This window comes from Cheilinus undulatus, linkage group 8 (assembly GCF_018320785.1).
Source record: "Cheilinus undulatus linkage group 8, ASM1832078v1, whole genome shotgun sequence".
Taxonomy (NCBI): domain Eukaryota; kingdom Metazoa; phylum Chordata; class Actinopteri; order Labriformes; family Labridae; genus Cheilinus; species Cheilinus undulatus.
In genome coordinates this window covers 6,138,305-6,164,238 of record NC_054872.1, presented here as the reverse complement: position 1 = coordinate 6,164,238, position 25,934 = coordinate 6,138,305, and the positions used below count along the sequence as shown (strand labels likewise).

General features: G+C 40.5%; 1 protein-coding gene across 1 annotated transcript in view; it reads right to left on the bottom strand.

Annotated features, from left to right (window-relative positions):
* Positions 1 to 1,491: 1,491 nt before the first annotated feature.
* Positions 1,492 to 25,934, bottom strand: part of tgfbr2b (transforming growth factor beta receptor 2b) — a 69,472-nt gene continuing 45,029 nt past the window's right edge. Inside the window, exons 8-10 of the mRNA XM_041793156.1 lie at positions 22,936 to 23,077; positions 8,069 to 8,196; positions 1,492 to 5,127 (exon numbers count right to left, since the gene is read on the bottom strand). Coding sequence (XP_041649090.1) covers positions 4,870 to 5,127; positions 8,069 to 8,196; positions 22,936 to 23,077 — 528 coding nt within the window. The 3' untranslated portion in view covers positions 1,492 to 4,869. The remainder of the gene's footprint in view (positions 5,128 to 8,068; positions 8,197 to 22,935; positions 23,078 to 25,934) is intronic.

Genomic DNA, 25,934 nt, shown 5'->3' with positions numbered 1-25,934 from the left:
AACGGGCCCCGACCGTTAAAGGAGAAAGTAAGACTAATGGGCGTATGATTGGCCGGGGAGACGGGACACAAATGAGAGGCCGTGTGGAGGGTGGCGGCCCGGACAATGACTAATGACAGCTCTATCCGACAAGCAGGACATCCACCCACTGAGAGGATCATTGGTCGTTTGGTCTGGATGGCGGCTTCATTGACCACGCTGACACAGAGGGAGATGGACAGCACGAAGGAGACAGTGCACACATCACGCTCACCATGAGTTGATTTGTCAGTGGTTAAAGTCATTGTTAACATCATTATCAGATAAATAAGCCTGTCCTCATCTACTCTGTCATCACAATCAGACATTTAACTATCACACCCAACAATTAGATCATCAGTGTTTACAAGTTCATCTTATCTTGTGTCATCATGTCATAATGTGTTTATGTTTATAACTATTTTATGTCTTTTTGACCTTTTTATCAGGCATTCCCAGTAAGATCTAGGTTGGTTTAACAATCACATCAACCCCCTCATGAGCCTTAATCTGTGATTTCCCATGGTCTTCTGTATCTTGGCTGAATTGCTGTTGTTCCTAAACGCTTCCACTTTCTAATAGTCACTTACAGCTGACTGTGGAATATCCAGCAATATCTTATTGCAAAGGTGGTAGTCATCACAGTACATGCTTAAAGTCAACGTACTCTGAGAACGACCCATCTCTTGTCATGAGATACAATAATTGATATAGATAGAGCAACTCATTTAACACACCAAATCATTGCATGCCTTAATTTTTGCTTTTTAAATCTTGATGTTAGCCATGTGATTGACTGCTGACCAGTGCAGGGTGTACCCCGCCTCTCGCCCAACGACAGCTGGGATAGGCTCCAGCCCCCCTCGAACCCCAATGGGATAATCAGTATAGAAAATGGATGGGAATTTTGATGTTTATTTGGACTGGTCAGAACAAAGTAGTTCAAATGCAATGAGATATTTTTGATTAGAAATCAGATAATGAGCTTGCTTGGATTCAAGATTTTGCAGTGCTCAAGAAAATAAGAGCTTAAATATACTGACAACAAAAATGTAATAATATCGATGGTACAAAAAAAATGAATGCTGGGGTAGGACAGTGGATAAATGAGAAGAAGAGTAAGCTAGCATGTTGGTTTTGAAAGAAGTGGTGAAAAGAAAAAAGCTGAAGGAACCAGACGGGGATGAGCGCCGCCTGCTGGGGTCTTCTGGAAGAAAAGTCCGTGCGGGAGCTTTGTAGAGAGCAACATCTCTCCATTTAAAAAAAATAAACCCCTCTGCTTATGACTCAAAAACTGAGTGATAGAGACACTACTTATCCCCTTGTCTATTGTCTGCTAAAATTTATTTTAAAGATGAGACATTCTTAAGAAAAGAAAAAGACTTTAGAGAAATACAAAGAAACAAACAGAAGAGTCTCACTGACTCAGATTTGACTCCCTGTGAGGATAACAGAAGGAGCAAAAACACAACCTCAGTATACAGAAATATCTTTAATTCATAAAAGATTTACACTATTTTACATATGACACATATACTGTATTTAAGGCAGGATAAAATATCTTTGGCACACTCCTCTTGATATAGACACAAAACATACAAAATGGCTTAATAATACATCTCTATGAAGAGTAGGAGGAAGTCTTTCCCTTTTTGTCCGCTTTATCTCTTATTTACACTTCCTGTCTTTATATACAAAGTGTTTGCCTGCATGACAAACAAGGTTTAAGTAAAGCTAGGTAAAAAAAACGCTGAAGGATGTGTTCAGACCAAAAGAGAAGAAAGTTTGAAGGCAGGAAGTTCAGTTTTGATTTGCTTTGGTAAAACACTATTACAAGGAGACACGTGCTTTTGTTAAACCTTTATGCCATTTAAAGCTCAGTTCGGTTGACCAGTTACACATGCTGTGACGCAGCTTAAAACTAGAGGATTTGAGGTCTGTCAGCTGGAGCTGGAGCTTGCCCACATTTAGCTCAGTCTAAGAACTGTCAAAGAACTGGTTTGCTTTTACAATGGTTGAAAATAGCCAGAGAGCCACTTTGTGGTATACTGTAAACATAACGAAGTACAGAAGTTTCACCAGCAACACTTGTGTCAAATTCTGGCACATGCAATTCTTGGATACAGAAAAACTAAGTACTGGTGCTGGATTAAGCACAGGCTTGGAACCAGCACTCGAACTGGCTTGGTGGAAAAGGGGTGCAAGTGATGGAGGCGGATATAATTCAAGACTTGATGCAACTATTTGTCGAAATAATACTCCAGTATGAGGCGTCAACACAACTATTTACTGCTCCTGATGAAATACGAGCATCCCTGATGTTGAAATGAAAATATCAAACATGTTTGACATTTATGTGTCCAGCTTTGGCTGCTCCTGATGGAAAACCTGCACTAGTTAATGGGTATGAGCAGACCCTGAGGTGCCACCAACCACATGTTGTGCACTTTTACAGCTCAGAAACATGGCTGTGAAAATAAACTCAACTTTATATTTGCTCTACCCCAAAAGTTACGAGAGTTTCTGTTAGAGCAGTGGTTCCCAGCTGGTGGGTTGGGACCCCGAAGTGGGTTGTGAAGCCCTTTTCAGTGAGTTGCGGATGTGTGCCTTGGAAAAAAATTGCGCCAAATTGTCTACAAGACTCCATAAAAGATGCATGTTTTGTCCTGTTTCATTGTTTTGTTACACCTTTTGTGCTGTCTTAGGCCCAAGCTCTAAATTTTTTTTATTAAATTTTCAGATTGATCAAAAAAAAAACCTCCAAAATTTGGGTTGCAATTCTCCTTGAGGAGTTGATGGTGGGTCCAGTGACCCAACCAGTTGAGAACCACTGTGTTAGAGGTTGCTTCTTTGCAGCAGCTGCTGTTAAACTCTCATTACAAACAGCATATGAGTGGTGCTGTGGACTTGCAGAATCATCTATGTGTATTTGACTATAATGATAAAAATCAGTTTGAAATACCCTGACGTCTGTGTTCAAAATCAGTAAAGATTTAAAAATCATCAGATGTTTAGCCAGCCTTAGATCGTCTTGACTTTGCTTGGTACAAAGATTTCTCAAGTAAACATTAACTATTGTGCAGACTTCGCTGAGGAGCCCCTTAAGTGGAACTTCTGTTGTATACACTGCCATTGATATGAACCAAAAACTTGCCAAACTCTGGAGGTAAAACTGAAATTAATGGGCTAAAAAGATGTTAACAGACTAACATCATGATGCAGATTTGTAAAAGGCACAACTTAGTTGGCTATTTCTGCAATATGAGACAATTGAACCTCGTTCAAATGGTTGTTTCAAGACAGTGACAATGGATAAATCTGTCTAGATCAGTGGTTCTCAACTGGTCTTGCCTCAGGACCACCACCAACTTCTTAATGAGCATCCACAACCCCAATTTCGTGATATTTTTTCCAATCAGATTCATTCAATGAAACACACACTGTTCGGACTTCAGAGAGTACAGAACAGGACAAAACAAAGAGAATGAAGAAAATACTGCAAAGTTTCTGGGAGAATATCGTGGACACATTCCCAATAAATTCCAAAAATGTTTCCAGGAAGGTTCCCAAATAATCCCTTAGGTTTAAGTGTAAATTCCTGAAATTTTCCAGGAATCCTCCTGGAAAAGTCAACTGAAAGCTTCTGGGAAAAATCCTAATAAGTGCCAGTAAACATTACATAAAGTTCCTTGTGAAATCCTTTCCTATTTACAGGAAATGTCCCATAAAATGTTACCCACAGTTTCTGGAAATGTGCTCACATAAACTCCCAAAAAGTGAGGGAATGTTCTTTTTTGGGGGTGACATTACTTTAAGTTTCCTACAAAAGTTGACACAGAAAATTTCGTACAATTTTGGAAAACTTGGTGGCTTGGTGGGTGGATCGAGCACCCATGGACGCACTGGCCACAAAATTGATTCCCAGTCCTGGCATGCTTTCCTCCTGCTCTCCCTCCTTATATTTCCTGTCTCTCTTCAACTGTCTGATCTAAATGGAGGCAAAAAAGCTAAAAAAAAAAAAAAAAGTCTTAAAAAAAGGGGTATTTAAAAGCTTTTTTACAACTTTTGTTCCTGGCACACATTTGTGACCCACTGGAAACAGCTCCATGACCCACTTTTGGGTTCTGATCCACCAGTTGAAAACCACTGCTCTAAACGTTGTGCAATGCCATGACTGATTCATCTGCATGTCTTTCTTTTTCTCATTGACTTTGAGCTGAGTCACATCCTGGTCAAACTTTACTCTGCTTTGAGTCTGAACACACCTTTTCATACACGTACATACACTGTCACACAAACACACACACAAACTCACACACACTTTCCTTTGGATTCCTGCTGCTGTGGATTGATCCCACAGCATCATTAAACAACATCACTGCTGGCTCAAGTTAAACACATAAGGACACTTCAGGCAGAACCTCCTCTTAACATGTTAGACAATAGAAAACGGACATAACGCTCAGACGGTAAAGTGCACATCAGATGTCTTTGGTTGAACAGTTATTGCCCTGTTTATATCTCATAATAAGACAGAAGCCTGTCTGACTGCTAAAAAAATACTGTCTCCATGCTCTGCACATCTTTGGAAGCTTCCAGTTAACTTTAGCTTTTTGGCTCTTTAGCTTTTCAGCTGATTAAGGCATTTTAGAAATGATTAAGTCTAAAAGCAAAACCCAGAGATCCTCTTTGCTGGCTGAGAAAAAGAAACAAAACCCAGCTAAAGTCCTATAACTCAGGAGCTCAGCTCCTGAAAATCACTGCTTAAACTTTTCTCTTCAATCCCATAGAAGTAGAATAAGTGCCCTTGGTGATAAATCTCCCTCAGAGTCTTAGTATGTGAGCTTCCGCTCACTTCTCGTCACTGACTGAGCAGTCCACAGCTATGATGTCCTGTATGTCTGTGATTTTCACCATTTCAGGGATCTCCACCTCTGTGGGGATCTTCTGCTCGTCGGGGATCTTCTCCTCTGAGGAGCTGCGGTTGGACAGTTTGTCCATCTTGTCCTCTAACTCTGTGATGCGCTCAGCGACACAGTGGGCGGTGAGTCGGGCCTCAGGGTCGTGGTCCCAGCACTCCTTGATGGTGGCACAGATCACTGCCACACCCTGTAGAGGAGAAGAGCATGATGAGTTCAGTGTCCTTTACTGATGGGTTATCTGCTTTTTAACCAACCTTAAAGTCATTAAAACAATATTAGCATAAAGACATCTCTGCATTTTCTACTATATTGTCTTCTTATCACACATGCATGTTGAAAATGCAGCGTTACAGCATTCTGTATACACTCTACACTCTATTTGGGTTTTGATAAACTTAATTCAACTTCTTGTTGACAATTGAAGCATTTTGATGATATATATGTCTTGCTTTGACTTTGTTAAAAACAGTTACATGTATTTATTTTTCTATACTTGATGTCTGGCTATGGTTTTGGCTTCATACTTTTAGTTTGAAATGTAAATGTTCCTGCTGCTTATTAGCGATGATGACTTCTAAATAATGCTGTAAGCATTCAGATATTACAGAGAGCATGAGTAGAACAGAGAGCATCAGGCTGGAGTTGTGTTAAAAACAACAGCATGTGAATGCATCAGACAGTAAAAGGAGAAGGGGGAGACCGACCACCACAGAAGCAGCTGCTGCAGTAACCACAGGCAGCCTCCCCAAATAGATGCACCCCTTCAGAGTACTTCTACAGGAAGTAGGTAGAGTTTAGAGCTCTGATTTGACTCAAGGAGAAATGCCCAGTGCTGTAGCTCCATGTAGTGGTCGATGATAGCTGCTACAGTCCAAAATTCTCTTTGCCCTTATAACTGAAGCTATAAATTATCATTCCTTGTTGTTCATGCTAATACTCCAAGCGTAGTTGGATAGTAAAATGAAATAGGACAATATTTACAATAAATATGGGCCAAAATTTAGAGAAGATATAGGTCAAGATTTACATATGACACAGGTCAATGTTTACAGATGATATAGGCCGATATTTACAGATGATATAGGCTGATATTTACAGATGATATAGGCCGATATAGGCCGATATTTACAGATGATATAGGCCGATATTTACAGATGATATAGGCCGATATTTACAGATGATATAGGCCAATATTTACAGATGATATAGGCCGATATTTACAGAGGATATAGGCCGATATTTACAGATGATATAGGCTGATATTTACAGATGATATAGGCCGATATAGGCCGATATTTACAGATGATATAGGTCGATATTTACAGATGATATAGGCCGATATTTACAGATGATATAGGCCAATATTTACAGATGATATAGGCCGATATTTACAGAGGATATAGGCCGATATTTACAGATGATATAGGCTGATATTTACAGATGATATAGGCCAAAATTTATGGATGATAAAGGCTGATATTTACAGATGATAAAGGCCAACATATACAGATGATATAGGCTGATATTTAAAGATGATAAGCCAATATTTACAGATGATAAAGACCAATATTTACAGAAGACATAGGCCAAAATTTACAGATGATAAAAGCCAATATATACAGGTGATACAGGCTGATATTAAAGATGATAAAGGCCAATATATACGGATGATAAAGACCAATATTTACAGATGATATAGGCCAAAATTTACAGATGATAAAGGCCAATATATACAGATGATAAAGACCAATATATACAGATAATATAGGCTGATATTTAAAGATGATAAGCCAAAATTTACAGATGATATAGGCCAAAATTTACAGATGATATAGACCAAAATTTACAGATGATCAGCCAATATTAACTGATGAAATAAGCCAATATCTAAAGATTATAAAAGCAGATATCTACAGATGATGTAGGCCAATATTTGAAGATGATATAGGCCAATGTTTACAGGCGACATGGGACAATATTTAAAGTTGATACAGGCCAATATTCAAAGATGATATGATCTGATATTTAAGGAAGATACAGGCAGATATTTACAGATGATAGAGGCAGATATTTACAAATGATATAGGCCAATATCTGAAGTTGATTTAGGCCAATGTTTACAGGTGATATAGGCCGATATTTAAAGAGGACATAGGCCAATGCTTAAAGATGATATAGGCCGATATTTAAAGTGATAAAGGCCAATATTTACAAATGATATAGGCTGATTTTTATAGATGAAATAGGCCAACATTTACAGATGATGTAGACAAATATTTAAAGATTACAAAAGCAGATACCTACAGATGATGTAGACCAATATTTAAAGATTACAAAAGCAGATATCTATAGATGATGTAGACCAATATTTACAGCTGATGTCCATAGGCCGATATTTACAGATGATATAGACCAATATTTACACAAGACAAACATAAATTTTACTACTGATACGAGCCAATATTTACAACTGACATGAGAAAATATTCACAGATGATATTTGTGAATAGTTATACCTGATGTAGGCTAATATTTACATAAGTTAAAAGCCATTTTTAACAGCTGCTGTAGGCCAATATATACAAATGGTATAGGCCGATATTAACTGGTGAAATGGGCTAATATTGTATTAAGATCATGATTATTAAACTCTGTTACCCACTGTTCTACAACATCTGCATTTCCTGATTTTTCCAACTTAAAAACTCTCATCACTTTAAAAAAGCAATATATGAATATAAATGAAAGAATAAAACATATTTACATAAAATTAACAATGAATAAACAAAATAATTACTTTTATAGCACAAACATCACAGCAAACACTGAAACATTTACTAATGATAAAATACAGACAAAAGCAGCATAACATGGCATGTGGCACAGTAATCTTTAATAAGGATTTTCTTCTTTTCGTGATCAAAAAATCTTAATAAACTGAAACTGGATTATTGCCCAGGATTAAAAAACAACATAACAAACAGTGCAGTCCAGGCCTACTCTCTTTGAGAAGTGTTTTGAGATAACACTTGTTAAGAATTAGTGCTTTTCTGAGTATTTAGTGCAAACCCATTCTAATCAAAGCCTGAGTGTCGGTATGTCAACATTAGCTGCAGCGTGTGTCTGACCTGATGCGTGAGCCAACTGTCGGGGATCTCAGGTCGGCCTCGGTCTCTCAGCACGTTGTCCTTCATGCTCTCCACACAGGGGTGCTCTCGCACTTTAGAGCCGTACGCAGGCTCGTAGTCTTTCACCTCTGTGGGACACAAACACACGAAAGATCAGGTAGGAGCTATAAATCGTCACTTCAAGTCACAAGTGCAGAAAAAGTCCTTTTTACCCGGCCAATATAAGAAAAAGACAAGTTTCAGTTTCACAGCTCGGTTTATGAAATTCTGAGGTAAAATAAAAAGAAGAGGATGAAGCAAAACAGGTGGCCTGCTGATTACTCTTTTATAGATTTGGTTTGGGTTTTTGCCTATATTTAATAGGAAAGCTGAAGAGAAACAGGAAATACTACTAGGACAACCGGCACCTCGCCTGTTGAGTAACTCATGAGAAAAAATACGAGCATCCTGATTTTAGGTCAATCAACCCCTAAACCCCCGAGCTTTCAGTGCTGAACACCAGCACCAGTAACGCTGGAAATGAAACGTTTTCTGTGATGTCTCTTTCTGCTATTTCATTCTGTGTTCTTAATATTTTTCTATAATCAGAAATCTTCTGATCTGAGAAGCTGCTCCCAGCCTCTGAAAGCACAAACATCCAGTAGTGTAGTGTATACAGAGTATACCTGCTTATTTTTCTGTCTCTAAAGAGTAAACCCACATCTATATCCCTGTCCTTGGATGGACAATTCAACTGAAAAGCCTAGGAATAGACCAGAGCATTGCTTTGTGATGCATTATTCTCAACACTGTAAAAGAGTATGGAATAGAGCAGTTGTCTCAGCCTGTTGTTTTTGGACCTCTAGTGATGGTAAAATCTGCTCATCTTAATTTGAACATGATCCTATTTTCAAATGATATTGTGAAAATACTAAAGACCCAGTTAAAGAAAACTAAACATGCACGATATTCTTGCATATCTGTTTTTAACACAGTGCAGTTATCCTTGCTGGATGGACACTTTAAAAGTATATCCACTTCTGCTGGCACCACTACCCCACTGAAAACAGCCCTCTGATAATCTGGCTTTTGCATGTTGTAGAGGTAGAAGAGGAAAGAGAGAGGCTGACATAGAAACGATGAAAAATGAAGAACAGAGTTCTGGGACTGGGTCCAGACCTCATGAAACTGAACTCACAACAGCTGCAGTCCGTCTCCAGGCCAAAGAGAAAGCTCTCAGGATCTCACAGTTGCTGTGAAATCAGACACGAGAACTGCAGAGAATTCATGCTCTACCTATCTGAGCCCAGCAATCACACACAAATATCTGACGATTCTAAACATCAATGTTTTTTTTAAACATGATGCTTGTTTCACCACCATTCAAACACTGACTCATGGTCAGGGGTGATATATATATATTGTAACATATGAGATTATCTTTGAGCATTAATCTAAAGGGCTCATTCACCAACTGTTCTTAACCCATAAGAGCACACACCCATTTCTCCTCATAGCAAAATTATGGGGGGGCATTACACAGACTCAGAAGACCATGTACGACACATTTCTGACTTAAAAATACCCTTATCTCCAATATCAAGGATCGGAAATGTTTGACTTTTCTGGTTAATCTATTTTCATCTATTGGAAAATACATTTGCTTTCCAGTCTTGATTGCAAAGTTTATCTTTTTATGTATTTACAAAGCATAAGCCAATATCAATTAGATTTAACAACAAAAATAGATTTCAGGGCCTTTTTTAAACACAAAAACCCAGCGAATGGGACCTCGACAGTCATGATTTATTGATGACATCAATGCATGTGTGCTGGATCGGTGAAATTGGGGCTTTTTAACCCCTTTTCACCTTTGTTTCTATTAATTTATGCCTCTTTTCCCCACTCTATGCTCATTTTTCCACTTTTAATTCACTTTTGAACCCCATTTTACTACTTCATCTAGCCAATTTTTGCAACTTTTTTCCACTTTATACCCTGTTTGCCACTTTTTAACAGCATTTCACCATTTCTACCCATTTTGGCACCCTGTTCCCCATTTTTGCCAGTTTAAAAAAAAAATCTGCAACTATATTTTACTTTTATCCATTTTTTCCCACTTTGAACTTATTTATGCCAGTTTTTGACCTGTTTTCACAAGTTTACCTGGCTTTTTAACCTGTTTTTGTCTCTTCAACCCATTTTTGTCACTTGTAACCACTTCAAATTTTTTCTCTTGTTGCATTTCTATAATGATTTTTTTTTTTTTTGCCATTTTAACCCCTTTGTTGCCTCTTTTAAACCCTTTTCACCACTGCTTTCACAAGTTATGCCACCTTTTTTCACACCTGTTTCCTCTTTTTCCACTTTTAAATTATTCAACCAATCACATGACCACACCAGAATGTTCAGTGTGTTTCCATCAGGGACTGCAAGGTTTCTAATAGGTCGTTTCCACCAAGCGGTCCGGCTCAGTTCGGTGCGGTATGGCACGCTGTTTTTGGCATTTACATATAGAGAGGGTCCCAGAAAAATGACCCGTACCGTCCCACTTTTCAGCACCCTTCCGTAGGGGTGCCAATCTTACCTAACCGTACCAAAAAGGTGGAGCTACATACACAACAATAGGGGCTGCACTGATGTCACGTCAGCGTGCGACTCAACTGCTCGCCTCTGGGCTTCAAACATGGAAGTCTGCTGTGAGAAGCGGGTGAAAATGGGAGAAAAATGGACCAATATCTGCCTAAATGGGAAATATTTGGACTCGACAGAGATCCTAATTGTTTCGTAGTCTATGGATATTGGTATCTGGCCACAAATCAAGTTTCCTGACGTTTATCTGGATGATTTTAAGTACTCAAAGCAGAGCCCAAAGGTTCACATCAGCCTGATCCATCCGTGATGGATGAGAAACTAAATTAATGCTTAAGTGTTGTGAATACGAAGCCTTACAACAGTTCATTCTCATCTATAACTAGTTATTAATCTACATCTTACGTTAGGTAACCTGTGAAAACATCGCTCTGTGGTTGCTGAACAGGCTTGTAAAACTTCAGGCTGCAGACTATTTTAAAATGAGATCAGCGCACCCTGGATTTCTGACTTAATCTAGTTTGATTTTTACACCAGCTGAACTTTTCCTTTATTTTTAATGCAGCGAATTCTCACAGTACAGCTCTAAACTTTCATATTTTGTCGTATAAACTGTTCTAGACTAGATATATTCACATATTAACGTACTGTTACGACTCAAACCATCTCTGTACACGTATTCCATCAGCTGAGGATCTGTACTGACAGCGGTTAACATCATTAAAATGTAGTTATTCTTTTAAAAAGCACTTTCAGCTGAAATAAAGCTGTTTACTGCTTATTCCCAACTGATTTCTGTCACTCATCCTTTCTATAACTCTGCTGCTGGTCCAGCAGACTCACGCTGTCTGTGACTTTACATGCATGCTGTTACAGCCGCCCACCCGAGTGAGAGCACGGGTGTCTGTGGAAACGCAAACTATTTTGGGGTTCAGCGTACCAAACCATACCAAACCGAACTGAATCAGACTGGACCCCCTGATGGAGACACGGCTTTACAGGACCCAAAAGTCATGTGACACTTGTGTTACGGTGGGTCCTTATGGGTTAAAAGGAAATCTATTCTTGAAACCCTCTCACTCAGTTTAAGAAGGTTCTGACATTCACCAGACCTTTCTTATCTGTGATTTGTTCTTAGCTAAGAACATTACAGAGGATCTGTCCAACATTTGAATTCTGATATGACAGGATGAAATATTCAATGTTGCACTTATCAGCACGCAAATATGTTAGAATAAGAATGACACAATAAAACTCAGTTTTAATTCTATTTCATAGCAATTTTATAAATCTAATAAAATATTATGCATAAAAACATGACTTAAATATGGTCAAGTACTAATTTAACAGTGCAAATTTAGTTCATATGTAGGAGATTTATCATTAGACACTATAAAAACAAAACAAACCACACATGGGCATTTACATGTGATGAAATGATTTTCCAACATTATAAAGAGTCTGGTTTTAGTTTTAATCAAATCATAGTCTCACGCTAATTTAACTACTTTTTTAACTCACCCTAAATGCATTGTTCTCTTAATACAGACTGATGCATGTCATTTTTGGCAAAAGCCTCATCTGAACCAGTTTTTCCATCAATTCGTGTGTTTAAGATGTATTTTTGGGCTTTTAATGCCGTTATTTAAAGAGGACATGCGATGGGACCAGGAATAGGGATGAGTTGGGTGCATACATGCAGGAAAGGAGCTGCAGGATGGACTTGAACCCAGGCCGCACATGGGACACTTAGGGTGCAGATGGCCCAGGAAAACATCATTTCATCTCCTTCTTTTGGTGTCATTTAGAGCAGCACATCCACTTTAGAACTACCAAAGTATTTCAAAGCATTGCAGTGGATTTTATGGTTCAGTTCAATTTTGCATACTGATATGCTGCATGCTACTTCTCCTCACACTCCTGTGTACCTTCTGTGTTTGCCCACTGCCCTGCAGTCTCATGTCCTTATATGGGCATAAAAAGCACGTTTCTCTATGCTAACTAGTAGAAACATGCATTCAGCTTACAAACATGTGGCATTAATCAACTTAAAAACACCGGTGTGAACAATTCAGCAGTCTAAGAACCTGGGTTTTCTCTTTGAAGCTTTCTAAGATAAATTCAAGAACATTCTTAGGGAGATATAGGGGACCAAAGCCCAATGTTTTGCTCTGAAAGGAAACACTTAAATGTTCCAATTAAAAAAAAACAAGCTTGATTTAAATGAATAAATGAGCAGAAATAGTTATTTTAAAATTGTATAAATTTAGCGATTTTGCCTCACAGAAAGAAGGTTCTAGGTTTGAAACCTGGTGTTTCTATGTTCTCTGTGCATGAATGGCCTCACTCCAGTTTCCTGCCACAGCCCACAGGTTTGAGAGTGGCTGGTTGTCATCTCTTTATGTAAATCTCTGTGATTTATTGACGACCAGTCCAGGGTGTAGCCGGGTGTAATTATATAAGGATGTTGGAGACAGTTTAATATCCACAAGGTGAGGTATATTAACTTTTGTAAAACCAATATAATGTAGGTTAAGACATGTTTAGTGACTGAGTATGTCTAAATGGCTTGTTCAGTCAGGAAACACAGATGACCTGAAGCTATATATATTTATTTACTAGCAGTTATAAATGAGCACTTATTGCTATTATTTTTGTCTAGCGGCCCATGGGTCTACATGGAAAGTATCAAACAGGAACAGCACACATTCCTGCTCTTCCTATGCCGATAAGGAAAGCCTAAGGCAGGGAGAGAAGCGGCAAAAACTCCAGAGGAGAGCAGGCATCATTGAAGACTGAACGACACTGATTAAGTCAGAAGCAGAATGAAGGAGGAGCTGGGGTGGAGGAGGGCTGCAAGAGCAGCTTGCTGAGGGAGCGACCAGGAAAGAGCAGGTTAGGCAGCATGAGAGTGATCAGCGTGATAAGAGCAAACCAGCTGACTGTCAGCTAATGAGGGCTGGCATTAGATCACATGATCAGGGCAGAGCTTGACTCTAACTACCCCTGGCTCCGCCCCTAGAATATTATTGGTACTGGTTGACCTGTTGTAACTTATCAGGGAGCTAGAAAATATTATTATTTGGATTCCAATGTTATCAGTCAGAAGAAAACAATAATTTTTTCTTTTTGAGAAGTTTGTTTACAGAGTTAGCCTGATAGCACCACCTTGTGCTGAAACTATGAAGTGCAATACAATCAAGCACAAGCTTCATGTTCAAATATGGCCATATTTCATCTGTATTTCTAGAATATGCTGCTGGCCAATAAAACTTGGACTGCGGGCCATATTTGGCCCCTGTGCCATAGTTTGGACACCCTTGGTGGATGGTATTAAATGCGTAGCGCTGCCATTAGCAGTGGCACCAACCTCAGTCAATCCTTCAGACCAAACACACCAGTTGGTCCTAATGGTGGATGTTAAGTTAAAAACAAACAAACAAATAAACTAAACACTCCTTACACAAAATATAAGCGAATTCTGCACATACATATAAAAGATTTAAAAAAAGGCAGACTGTTTATAATCCACCCCAGATGCTTCATTATCAGGATGGTTTGATGAAAAAAGCTTCAGTAGTTTAGTTTTGGTCGGGTCCCTGCGGTCCCTGCTGCTGCGTCCTCAAACACAGGAAGTGGGAAGGTTGGAAAGGAACCCCCCCGACAGGAAGGTGGAAGGCTGGGATCAGCTGACTCTACAGGCCCACACTTCCTGTTTTTTGCATGTGGAACTTCCCTCGTTTTTTGGTATTTTAAAACCGGACCCAGCCGGGCCCGGCCCATTCCCCTGGAGGTTATTTATGCCCATCTGGGCTGGTATTGTCCTCGGCTCTCTGCTGTTTAGATCTCCTGCTGTGGAGCTGGTATAAATACCAAACATTTTCCTGGACTGGTTTCAGCTGAAACACAGAACAGTGGAAGACAAGCAAACCCAAAATAAGAAAGCTGAAAACAGAAATAAAACGAGGTGGAGTAGCTCTTAAACAGGAGAAATAACTGAGAGGAAAAGGTCTCATTTCATGCTCTGATGCAGATTTGGATCCTCCAGCCTGCACTTGTCCTCATGTTCCTGACTGATAGAGAGGTGAAGTCTGTACATGGAGTCCAGCGGACCTCTGCAGCAGCTCTGGACATTCGAAAGCTATGACAAGAATTTCATCTGTGGTTTGAGAACAGATTTCACAAGAGACTGCAACCAGAGTCTGAGTCTCACTTTCCCTCGCTGTCTGGAGCTGGGAGTTAAAACCCTGCTATATCCAATCCAAGGGGCGGAAAGTGGTTTACGACAGTTTCCTTTTCAGATTATCTGTCTGAAACCTTTGTGGCCTGGAGGTTAGCAGAAACCTCAGAGGCTGCCTACACTGTCTGGGATCTGCTATCTTGAAAGAAACACAGCGTCTACAAGACCTCAGTCTCTCCACAGGCATATAACATGAGACTGATCCTGCACGGCTGTGGTATAAAATACATGGAGAAGAAGAAATGAAACTGCATGGACTCTAATGAAACACACCCTCTAATCAAAATATAACCTTCTCTCCATGCAAACGGAGCGTCCACCCTCCTCTGTTGGCTTACAGCTACAGGTTTGTGGCTGGCACTGTGAAAGTTTAACACGAGTTCAGCTCGGGATGTTTGGAGTTTTAAGAGCCAGAGGAAGAGAGCGAACACCAACCAGAGCCACAAGAAGAAGAATCTACATCTATTTCTATCCAGGACTGAAAGAGACTCAGACTGTGTTTGAATAACTGGTCATGCCAACATGAGTGACTTCACTCTTCACACTCCGTGCTCATGCTTGTCAGATCTATAGTGTCAGCCTGTTTCTTCTTGTGCTGCTTTCACTTTCATTATGATGCGCTCTTGCCATCACTGACAAAGACATATGGTCTTAACCCAGGGTTAGGGCCCTCTGTGTAGGGCATGAAGCTCTTACAGCTCAGGATCAGATTTACACATTCAATAGTGAGTTTGTTTACATGCACACTAATAAACTGATCATTATCTGACTTCTGGAATTACCCGATCACTCAGGTGTTATGTAAACAGCATAATGCAATATGCCCTTTCAGATAAAGACCATCATCAAATATTGAAGAATTGGATAAACACACGACAAGATGATGACTTTTTGGTCAGAGTCATACGGTGGCCGAGAAGGGTCACAACACATGCAAACGCCACAACACTTGCATATTCAGAAAACAGCTGCAAACTCAGAAAACACCTGCATGGAATTTACAACCCGTGCCCTGCAAATGCCAAAACACATGCAAACTCAGAAAACACATGCAAACTCTGAAAACACATTCAAACTCTGAAAACACATGCAAACTCAGAAAACACATGCAGACTCAGAAAACACATGCAAACTCACAGAACACATGCAAGCTCAGAAAACACATGCAAACTCAGAAAACACCCACAAACTCAGAAAAAACATGCAAACTCAGAAAACACATGCAGACTCTGAAAACACATGCAGACTCTGAAAACACATGCAAACTCAGAAAACACATGCAAACTCAGAAAACACATGCAAACTCAGAAAACACATGCAGACTCTGAAAACACATGCAAACTCACAAAACACATGCAAACTCACAAAACACATGCAAACTCAGAAAACACATGCAGACTCTGAAAACACATGCAAACTCTGAAAACACATGCAAGATCAGAAAACACATGCAAACTCACAAAACACATGAAAACTTAGAAAACATGCAAAATCAGAAAACACATGCAAACCCAACAAACACATGCAAACTCAGAAAACACATGCAAACTCAGAAAATGGAAGTGTTTCCAGGTGACGATAATCACATCCTTCTTACATCCGCCAAAACGGAGTTTTTCCAATAGGTTTCCAAAGAGTTAAATGTTAGCAGACTTACAGACTTAGTGATGTCTGATACCAATGGTTTTGTCTATTACCAATTCCAACATATTAAGTCATTGTCCCCATGACGTATCAGTCCATGCAGATAATTGTTATCCTCTACATCCAGAGAGAGAGAAACCTGTGGTGATAGCGCTAAGCTGATACATAGTGATTTAACTAAGTGGTAGTGCTAGAGTCCATTACAGAAGAAGAGCGCAAGAAGAGGGTATGGTGTGCTTGGTGTGCTCGGCTGGGGACAACGATGAACATACGCTGATAATGCATCTATTCAGTGGCCCTGAGCGAGCTAGCTTCAGGCTAACAACGTTTGAAGAACGTTTAACAATTATTTGCATGGACTAATATGTTATGGGGACAATAACTTAATTTGTTGGAATTTTTAATACACAAAACCATCGGTATCAGACATCGATAAGTCTGTTAAAAGAACACTTACCTCTTTGGAAACAACTCCGTTATGGCTGACGTAAACAGGATGTGGGTCCGTCCCTTTCCCTGGAAACATTTCTGTTTTCTGAGATTGAATGTGTTTTGTGAGTTTGCATGTGTTTTCTGGGTTTGCATGTGTTTTGTGAGTTTGCATGTGTTTTGTGAGCTTGCATGTGTTCTGGGTTTGCATGTGTTTTGTGAGTTTGCATGTGTTCTGGGTTTGCATGTGTTTTCTGAGTTTGCATGTGTTTTCTGAGTTTGCATGTGTTTTGTGAGTTTGCATGTGTTCTGGGTTTGCATGTGTTTTGTGAGTTTGCATGTGTTCTGGGTTTGCATGTGTTTTGTGAGTTTGCATGTGTTCTGGGTTTGCATGTGTTTTGTGAGTTTTCATGTGTTTTCTGCATTTGCATGTGTTTTGTGAGTTTGCATGTGTTTTCTGGGTTTGCATGTGTTTTGTGAGTTTGCATGTGTTTTTTGAGTTTGCATGTGTTTTGTGCGTTTCTGTGTGTTTTTTGGGTTTGCATGTGTTTTCTGAGTTTGCATGTGTTTTCTGAGTTTGCATGTGTTTTGGCATTTGCAGGGCACGGGTTGTAAAATCGATGCAGGTGTTTTCTGAATATGCAAGTGTTGTGGCTTTCGCATGTGTTGTGACCCTTCTCGGCCACCGTAGATTCCCCACTAATGACAAAAATCACAGAAGGCCTGATTAACCTTCTGAGGACAGTGTTGTCATACGACAAGCAGAGACATGTTATTCAAAGTTAAATTTCCTTTGAACCATAAATTGTAGGCACAAGCTCTAAAAGCCCTCTGTTGTGTCATTCTAATGACGCTATCCACGCCTCTTTAGCTCTTACAGAACATTTTCTAGTGAGCCTAGAATTTGGCCTACTTTCCAGGGTCTTTAAAGCTCAAATCCACACCAGTAACTCTGACACTGGACGTGCTTTTATCCATCTATAATCCACTTTTTGATTGTTCCTGCAACTAGAGCAGGAACAAAAAAAAAGGAAACTTGTGACAAAAAGTCTACAAAATATTGACATTTTTACCAAAATGTCCTTGTGCTTTTGGGAATTTGAGTCATTATTTAAAGTACACCAACTCTGAAGGACAAATTTCAGCCTCTCTGTTTATTTCTCTCTACTATGAGTCATTCAGGCTTTCTTCTGCAGTTTATAAGTTTGTGCACATGCGCTGATCAGCAAAGCACAACGTGACGACAGAGCAGCCTACCATTGGTTGCCAAAGCCCAGTCACAATGCATTCTGGGATACAAACAGATCACATGGCTACAGGCTTACTGTCTAACTGCAGTAATGATTGAAAAATTGATTAGATATGGATCAAAAGACATCCAATATCTGAGTTACTGGTATGGATTTAATCTCTCAATATCCCTGAAAGTCAGCCAAGTTCCAGGCTTGCTAAAAAAGTTATCAAAGACCTACAAAAGCATGGATAGCATCAAAAAAGTATGCGATATAAAACTAATCATAACTTTGAGTCAGTATCACATATATGCTATATGTGGGTTTTGTTGATAAGCTGTAAGTCTGACAGTGCAGCAGGGGTGTGTCAGCTTTGATTCATTAGCTGCTCTCAGCATCAGTGATGTACACAACAGCTCATGTTGTTTTGTCTCTTGTGGTAAGATAGTCTAGTGATTTCCAGCTGCAGTTCTAAACTTCAGCTGTCACTTTCTAGACACTTTCTGAAGTACATCATCATTTTGGTGTTTCCCCCCCTCCTGGCAAAATAAGAATATTTATATTCTTTAGTCTGTTGAGCATGAAATTCCTTTTAGATTTACTCCAAAAATATGACTATCCAAGGTTTCTTCTCCTCCTCTTCGGCTTCTCCTTGCATTCTTTATTCATGCGGAGGCAACAGACCAAAAACCAGATTATTTATGCTGTAAAAGATTATTGGTCAAACCTAGGTGTTCATCAGAGTCTGATATTCACCTTATCAAAAAAGCATACTGAATTTTGCTATTTACATGCTGAAGTGAGTCCAGAATTCAGATGATTGGTTTATAACACTCAGTGTGGTTTAATGTGCATGAATGTTCTGTATCTAAATAAAATACGATCATAACTCATGACTTGGCTTTTATTTGCAAACAAAAATGTGGTGAAATTTTGGTTGAGATGAGTCACTGCAAGTATTTCTTGACAACAGCTCCCCTCTAATTTACAGGCAGTAGCTCTATGTGTAAATATGTCACATAATGACAGTGAAATACTGATTCTGTCTAAATATCAAATGTTTCTTTAAGCTCTTGGTCTGGCAGCAGCTGGCCCGGGGTGAGGCCAGCTGCTGCCAGAAACCGTCTCGCTTCACGAGCCTCAGACAGAACGGGCAGAACCTACCGCACCCTCCAGGCTAATTCAGGAAACGTAAATAAAATGCTCCGAGACACACGGAGAATGTACTATAACTGACCACAACAACAACGCCAGCCCTGGGTAGTATTTCCATCTCCTATTCTCTGCCCTGTTGTTGGGGTGGAGACGCAGACTCGGGGCTAGATGAGGGCGTCTGTCTGGACGTCCATGTCTCTTCCTCTATTTCTATGCACCTTTCTTTGAAATAAACACAACCATGTAGGAATGTGACTGTCTGGTTCTAAATGTCTCAGACTGCATTAAAAAAAACACAAAGAGGAGGGAAGGAGTTGGAGCAGACTCCCCCTGGACTCCCCTGGGAGTAAATTTGAGGAAACAGAAACGTTTGTGTGTAACCACGTGTGCGTCTGTCTATGTGTGATCACATTTCAGTCTCAGTGCTAAAACTGAAGACAATTTCAAAATTGCACATCCTTTGTCTGCTCCAAAAGGTTGCTTAAGGGTAAAGGCCATATTTTCAACCCACACTGATACCGAAAATACTAAAGTTTGATGCAAAACAAGAGCTTAGAAATGTAATTATCCTGTTGGCAGACAGAAAATTTTCTACTGATATATACCCTAAAAATATCAGCAGAATTTACAAATGCACTGTAATATCTAACCTTGCAATGCAGAGTATTACATTTGTGCATTATAAACAGAAACATCAGACCCATCTGAGCCAAATTTGAAACTGTTCTTCATCCTTGTTCCTTAAACTGTCGTTTTTTCAAATGACTTAAGTGTTGTCTTCTGCACTTGAGAAGAATGTGTTTCTGTGTTATTTTAAACAGCTCTTAAGGACTGTCTTATTAAAGCATCCTGCAAACCTGTAGTTTAATGAGGAGAATGAATTTTATTTCATAGCTCTATTAAACATTTTTAAAGGACACAGAGCTCACTGTCATTACAGTGCTGCTCCTAGCCCTCAAAAGACAGATAAAGCTTGTTTTACTCTAACTTTTAAGAAAACATTTTACATTTAATGTGCATGTGACATCCCTTTCCCCAGCGACACTTTCCAACTCTTTCTGGAGGATCCCAAGGACGTGCCTGAAAAACCTCTAAAGGGAGGCATCCTGATCGACGCCTGAATCACCTCAAGTGGCTCCTTGTGATGCAAAGGAGCAGCGGCTCTACACCTGGCGCTCTCCAGATATCTGAACTCCTCACCCTATCTCCAAGGCTGACCCTCCAGAGGAAACTCACTTTGGCTGCATGTATGGGAGATCTCATTCTTTGTGTTATTACCGAGAGTTCATGACCATAGGTGAGGGTCTGGAGAAAGACTGACCAATAAATCGAAAGCTTTCCCTTTGTCTCAACTTCCTCTTCACCACCACTGTCCGGCACAACACCCGCAGCACCGCTGATCCTGCACCAATCTGCCTGTCAATCTCACAGCCCATTCTACCCTCTGTCAAGAACAAGACCTCAATATACTTGAACTCCTTCACCTGTGGCAGAGACTCACTCCTCACCCAGAGAGAGCATCCCACCTTTTTCCAGCAGAGAACCATGACCTCCAGCTTGGAGGTGCTGACTCTCATCCCGACCGCTTTGGGCTTGGCTGCAAATGTTCCAATGCCTGCTGAGGAAGCAAACAGAACCACATCATCTGCAAAAGGCAGAGACAAAATTCTGAGGTCCTGGATACAGAAACTCTCCTCCCCCCAACTGCACCCTGAGATCCTGTCCATGAAAATCACAAACAGAATTGGTGACAACAGGCAACCCTGGCAGAAGCCAACACACATCTGGAATGTGTCTGACTTTGTGCTGAAAATGGGACGCAACTCTCACTTTGGTTATACCATGACCTACAGTGGTCCTGGGACCCCATTCCTGCAGCACCCCCCACATGACCCCTCAAGGAGCTCTAGCTGTTATAGGTGAAACAGATGTTTTTGCTCTTCTCTTGATTGGATCCAGCAAGATTTTGATTTACCTTCTGGCCGAACAGATAGTGACAAAGCTACCAGCTTCCTGTGATGCTTACCCTACGTAGTTTACTTCTAGTGCGTGTCTGCTACGGCAGTGGTTCCCAGCCTTTTTTACTTTGAGCCCCTCAACTGTATCTAAGCTTCCTACTGTTGTGAGGACATTGAGATTCATGACCACGCGCTCACACATGTGTGGCCAGCTGAAGCAGGTACAGTATCAACTGTTGCTCTCTCTCTCCCTGATTTCCTGCCCAAAGAAGGGCAACAGCAGAGTTGAGATTGTCTCCCTCACATATCAGACATTCCTCAGATTCCGGCTGCAGACCTGGAGCTGAGGTCGAGGTGCCGTCTAACAGACACGACCATCAGACTCACCGCTGACACACAAAACCGCCATCATGGCGCAACAAAAACAGCAGCCTGGACCTCCTGTCTGCACAACGTAGGTTACAAACATACACAGGGGTGAAATGAGCACACACTGGGAGTAGATGGGACTTTATAGGATTGCAGTTTGGAAGTCTAGTTTTAAAACTCCTAAATATTTAAAAAAAAAAAAAAAAAAACATGCATGAGCTACATGTGGATTTATCATCAGTGCACCTGTCAACACCATGGAGAATGCTTTAGAAGACCAATCCGATGAAAACTAACACAAAGACAAGGACTGCATCAGTGTATAAGGAAACTCTAATATGTTTAGTAGAAGGAACAAAACGCTCCTATGTTTCAATTTGTTTTCTATTTCTCAAAATTCAGGAAATTCAAAAACAACCCAGTACAAACTACCTTTTATGATTTTGATGTCTCTGTAAAAACAAGCAGTTATGGGAATTTTCCCATATGCTGATAAGAAGAGAAATCAAGACAAGCGTTACCAAAATTTGGAGAGCAGAATCTGGACAGTATCATTACATCACATATAAATGCTACAAACAATTTACATAATGTCTGCAGTGTGTATGTAAGAGGGATAGTTATCTCTTAGGGTGCCTTCACACTAGGGGCCTGGTCCCGGATCCGAGTGCACTTGAGTCCAAAGTCCGGTTTGTTTTGGTAGTGTGAATAAACTGGGCCAGGGCCCACATGGGGAGGCGGTCTCGGGGGTGATTCAAGTGGACTCTGGCACGGTTCGGATGGGATGTGAATGCAACCGCGTCCAGATATGGGACAGAGCGTCGAATCAGCTTTATGACGTCAACGTAAAAACTAAACTTCTTTCCGCAGCAAGGCTTTTTGCTCAAATTCTTCCTCAATAAAGGACGGAAATGATCAGAATCATGTCAATAAACTGTCTGTTGTGACTCACCGTACGGATGAACACGAGTTGGAGTCCGTGAGAGGAGGTGCAAAGGCAATAAAAGTCTCCTGTTACCTCAAAAACCACTGTATCTGCTCAGCACGAGCCCATTTAATCCTCTGAGCTGTAGTAGATGCGCAGGTATGAAGAGTGACGTTGCTGGCATCTTAAAACGTGTTTTAAATCATTGTTGTAGCTCTGACATCCTGTGGTGTTCGTTTCTGAGTCTTCCTATTTATAAATGCTCTCTGATTACGTTTTAATGAGTGTGTGCCTTATTGATCCTAAAGCCCTAAAACAATAATATTACATGAACGTCTACTGACCTCCGATAGCGTCACATCTCGATGTCATCTCCCACAGCACCAGGGCCATGGAGTAAATGTCGGTCTGTTTGAAGGACTCCATGTTCTCCAGGTTCAGCCGGGCCTCCAGGACCTCTGGGGCCATGTAGCGGGCCGTACCCACCTGCAGGACAGAGAAACCGGGAGAGTTAAACCACCTGTCATTGACTGTTGGACTCAGAGACATAACTGGCTTTACTTCAAATAAAATTCTGCTGTAAATTTGACACAAGATTACAAGATGTTTTCACACTTGAGCAAATAATCAAACATTTAAAATAACTGAATGCAAGTTTGCATGCTGCTGCGTCTGTAGTCTACAGGTGACTTCCTGATAAAATTTTGTCAGGATTTCTTCCCAACATGAAGTAGGATCAAGTTATGTTTGGCAAGCCTCAAGTAAGCGTAATGTTTTGGCTATGTAATCCTTTAAGTATTGCAAAAAATGGGCCAAGTCAAGTCCTGAATGGAAACCATGGAGTCAAATCCAAAATCACAGGAGTAAAAACCAGTAAATCATGACGCTAGTCCCAGCAGTCACTTTGGGGTTTGGCTGACACAATCTTAATCTGGTTTGGTGGACTTCCTAATGTGAATGGGCTCAGACTGGACTTTATAGGTTGGTGTTGGAGCCGTCAGAGGAAAATGTACTGGGTGGAAATGGGTTTACTGATTAAAGGGTAAGAGTTGGCACTGGAGGGACCTGGGGGGGGGGGCATATTCTGTCCATGCCCATCAAATGGAAGTCGTCTCAGTAAATTATAAAATGGAGTTAAGATTTTACAACATTTCTAGTTATCAGATTTCTCAAAGTGCTTCTTACACCATTGTCACAGCAGTTTGTACAACCATACAAAATTACTGCAACTATACAATCACCTAAGTTTAGTCAGGACCCCTTTGTCAAGAAACACATGATTTGCAGTCATGAGTAGCCTTTCTTTATTAGCAATTGTAAATTTGCACTCATTGTTGTTATTCATATGTTGCTGTCCTGAGAAGGAGGAGCTGGGGTGGAGGAGGAATGTAAAAATTGGTTTGGAGAGGGAGTAGCAAAGCAAAGCCAGGTTAGAGCAGTTTAAATACGAATGCGATAAGCCAGTAGTGCACTTAAAAGCAAATCAGCTGGCCGTCAGCTGACGAGGGCTTACGTGAGATCAGCTGACTCCGTGGCCTACCTGAAATGATGATGTACGCTCAATTTATTGTAGCATGTTTCTTTAAATAGGCACTTTTGTATAGATATTAAGTGTGACTTGAACTGATCACATTTACACCCAAATACACATAGTTTTGTGGCTATGGGTGCAGGGGATTGAGCCCTCCAGATGACTGACTCTATCACTGAACCAAAGCCACCTGAAGAGATGTCATTGTTTTTTTGTAGCAAAAGTTTTGAAACCTGAAGTTGGCGGTCACCATATGGGAAATGCTGACTTTCACTAGTGTTCAACTAACCCAGCAGTTCTAAACTGGTGGGTTTGGGCCCAAAAGAGGGTCGTGGAGCTTTTTTCAGTGGGTCATGAATGTATGCCTAAAAAAGAGAGAGTAGATGGGAGCCCTAAGCAAACATACAACCAATTTTTTTTAATTTTTCCCCATTTTGCCATAAAACAAGTCAATTTAGGTAATTTCTCAACATTTCAACTTATTTATCTTGTTATATTGGATTAGCATTGCTGGTTTTCACATCATAATGTGTTATATCTCTAGAGGATGAACATTTATAATATGCATGCATACGTAACGATGAACTTTTCAAAGGTGCTTTGTTCTATTAAATGCATTTGAGCGTTGGAAGTCTGGGTTGTGATTACTGGTTAAGAAAGTGGTGGGGGATCCTGAGACTGGACCAGCTGAGAACCACTGAGCTAACAAAGCAACAGGTAAACAGATGGAGCTGAAACAAGCCTTTTAAGCCTGGCATCAACAGCAACACCAACTTTTAGCCAGAGCAGCCACACTAATGTCTTTGTCTCGTGAAAGCAGATGAGTTTTAAAATCAAAACTGATCCTGCTCACAAGTAAAATGAGCAATTCAGACCAAATTTGTCTTGCATTTCTGTGCTCTAAATTGGTGTGTCTGGTGAACACTCAGGGAACTGCACTGGCTTCATTATTCAACACTGCTGTTTGAAGATATTGTCTGTTTGTAATCAATGCATGCACAGTTAGACTGAGCTACTGTTACAGTTCAACTTGGAAATTTAACAAGGACTGTTGTGAGATCTAAAGCTGCCATATTTACACCCCTGAGAGGCATTAAGGGGGACAAGCTGTTCCCCTCTCTATGTCATTTTCAAAGTAAGTAACAGAGGTGTAAATGAGGTGAAAACAGGATCAGTGGGTCCAGCAGGGGAGTGCAGAACTGGAGGTGTATGTGTACCTCCTGCTTTGGTGTTTGCTCTTGCTGTCCCAGTGGTGAAACACACTTTTATAAACAGACATGATCAGGTAATAGTGGTGCAGGGGTTAGCACTGTTGCCTCACAGCAAGAAGGTTCCTGGTTTGCTTCCCAGCCAGGGCCTTTCTGTATGGAGTTGCTCTCCCTTTGCAGGCGTGGGTTCTCTCTGGGTAAGACATGCTTGTTAGGTTAATTGGTGACTCTAAAATGCCTGTAGGTGTGAGTGTGAGCATGCCTGGTAGTCTGTCTCTGCATGTCAGCCTTGTGATTGACTGGTGGCCAGTCCAGGGTGTATCCCGCCTCTCACCCAGTGACTGCTGGGATAGGCTCCAGCCTCCTGCAACCTCCAATGGGACAAGCCGTGTAGAAGGTGGAGGGATGGAACATGTAATATCAAGCTATCATGGTATCAATATGAGTGTCCCAATACATAAAGATGATGGATCCATTGGATGATGAATGCATGGATAAACTGCATAGCTTTCTGCATTTAGTAAATACTCTACACTTAATGAGCATGCTCAAGATGCCTTGGCCAGTTTCAGTCTGACTGAGATGTATACAAATCATAAACTGA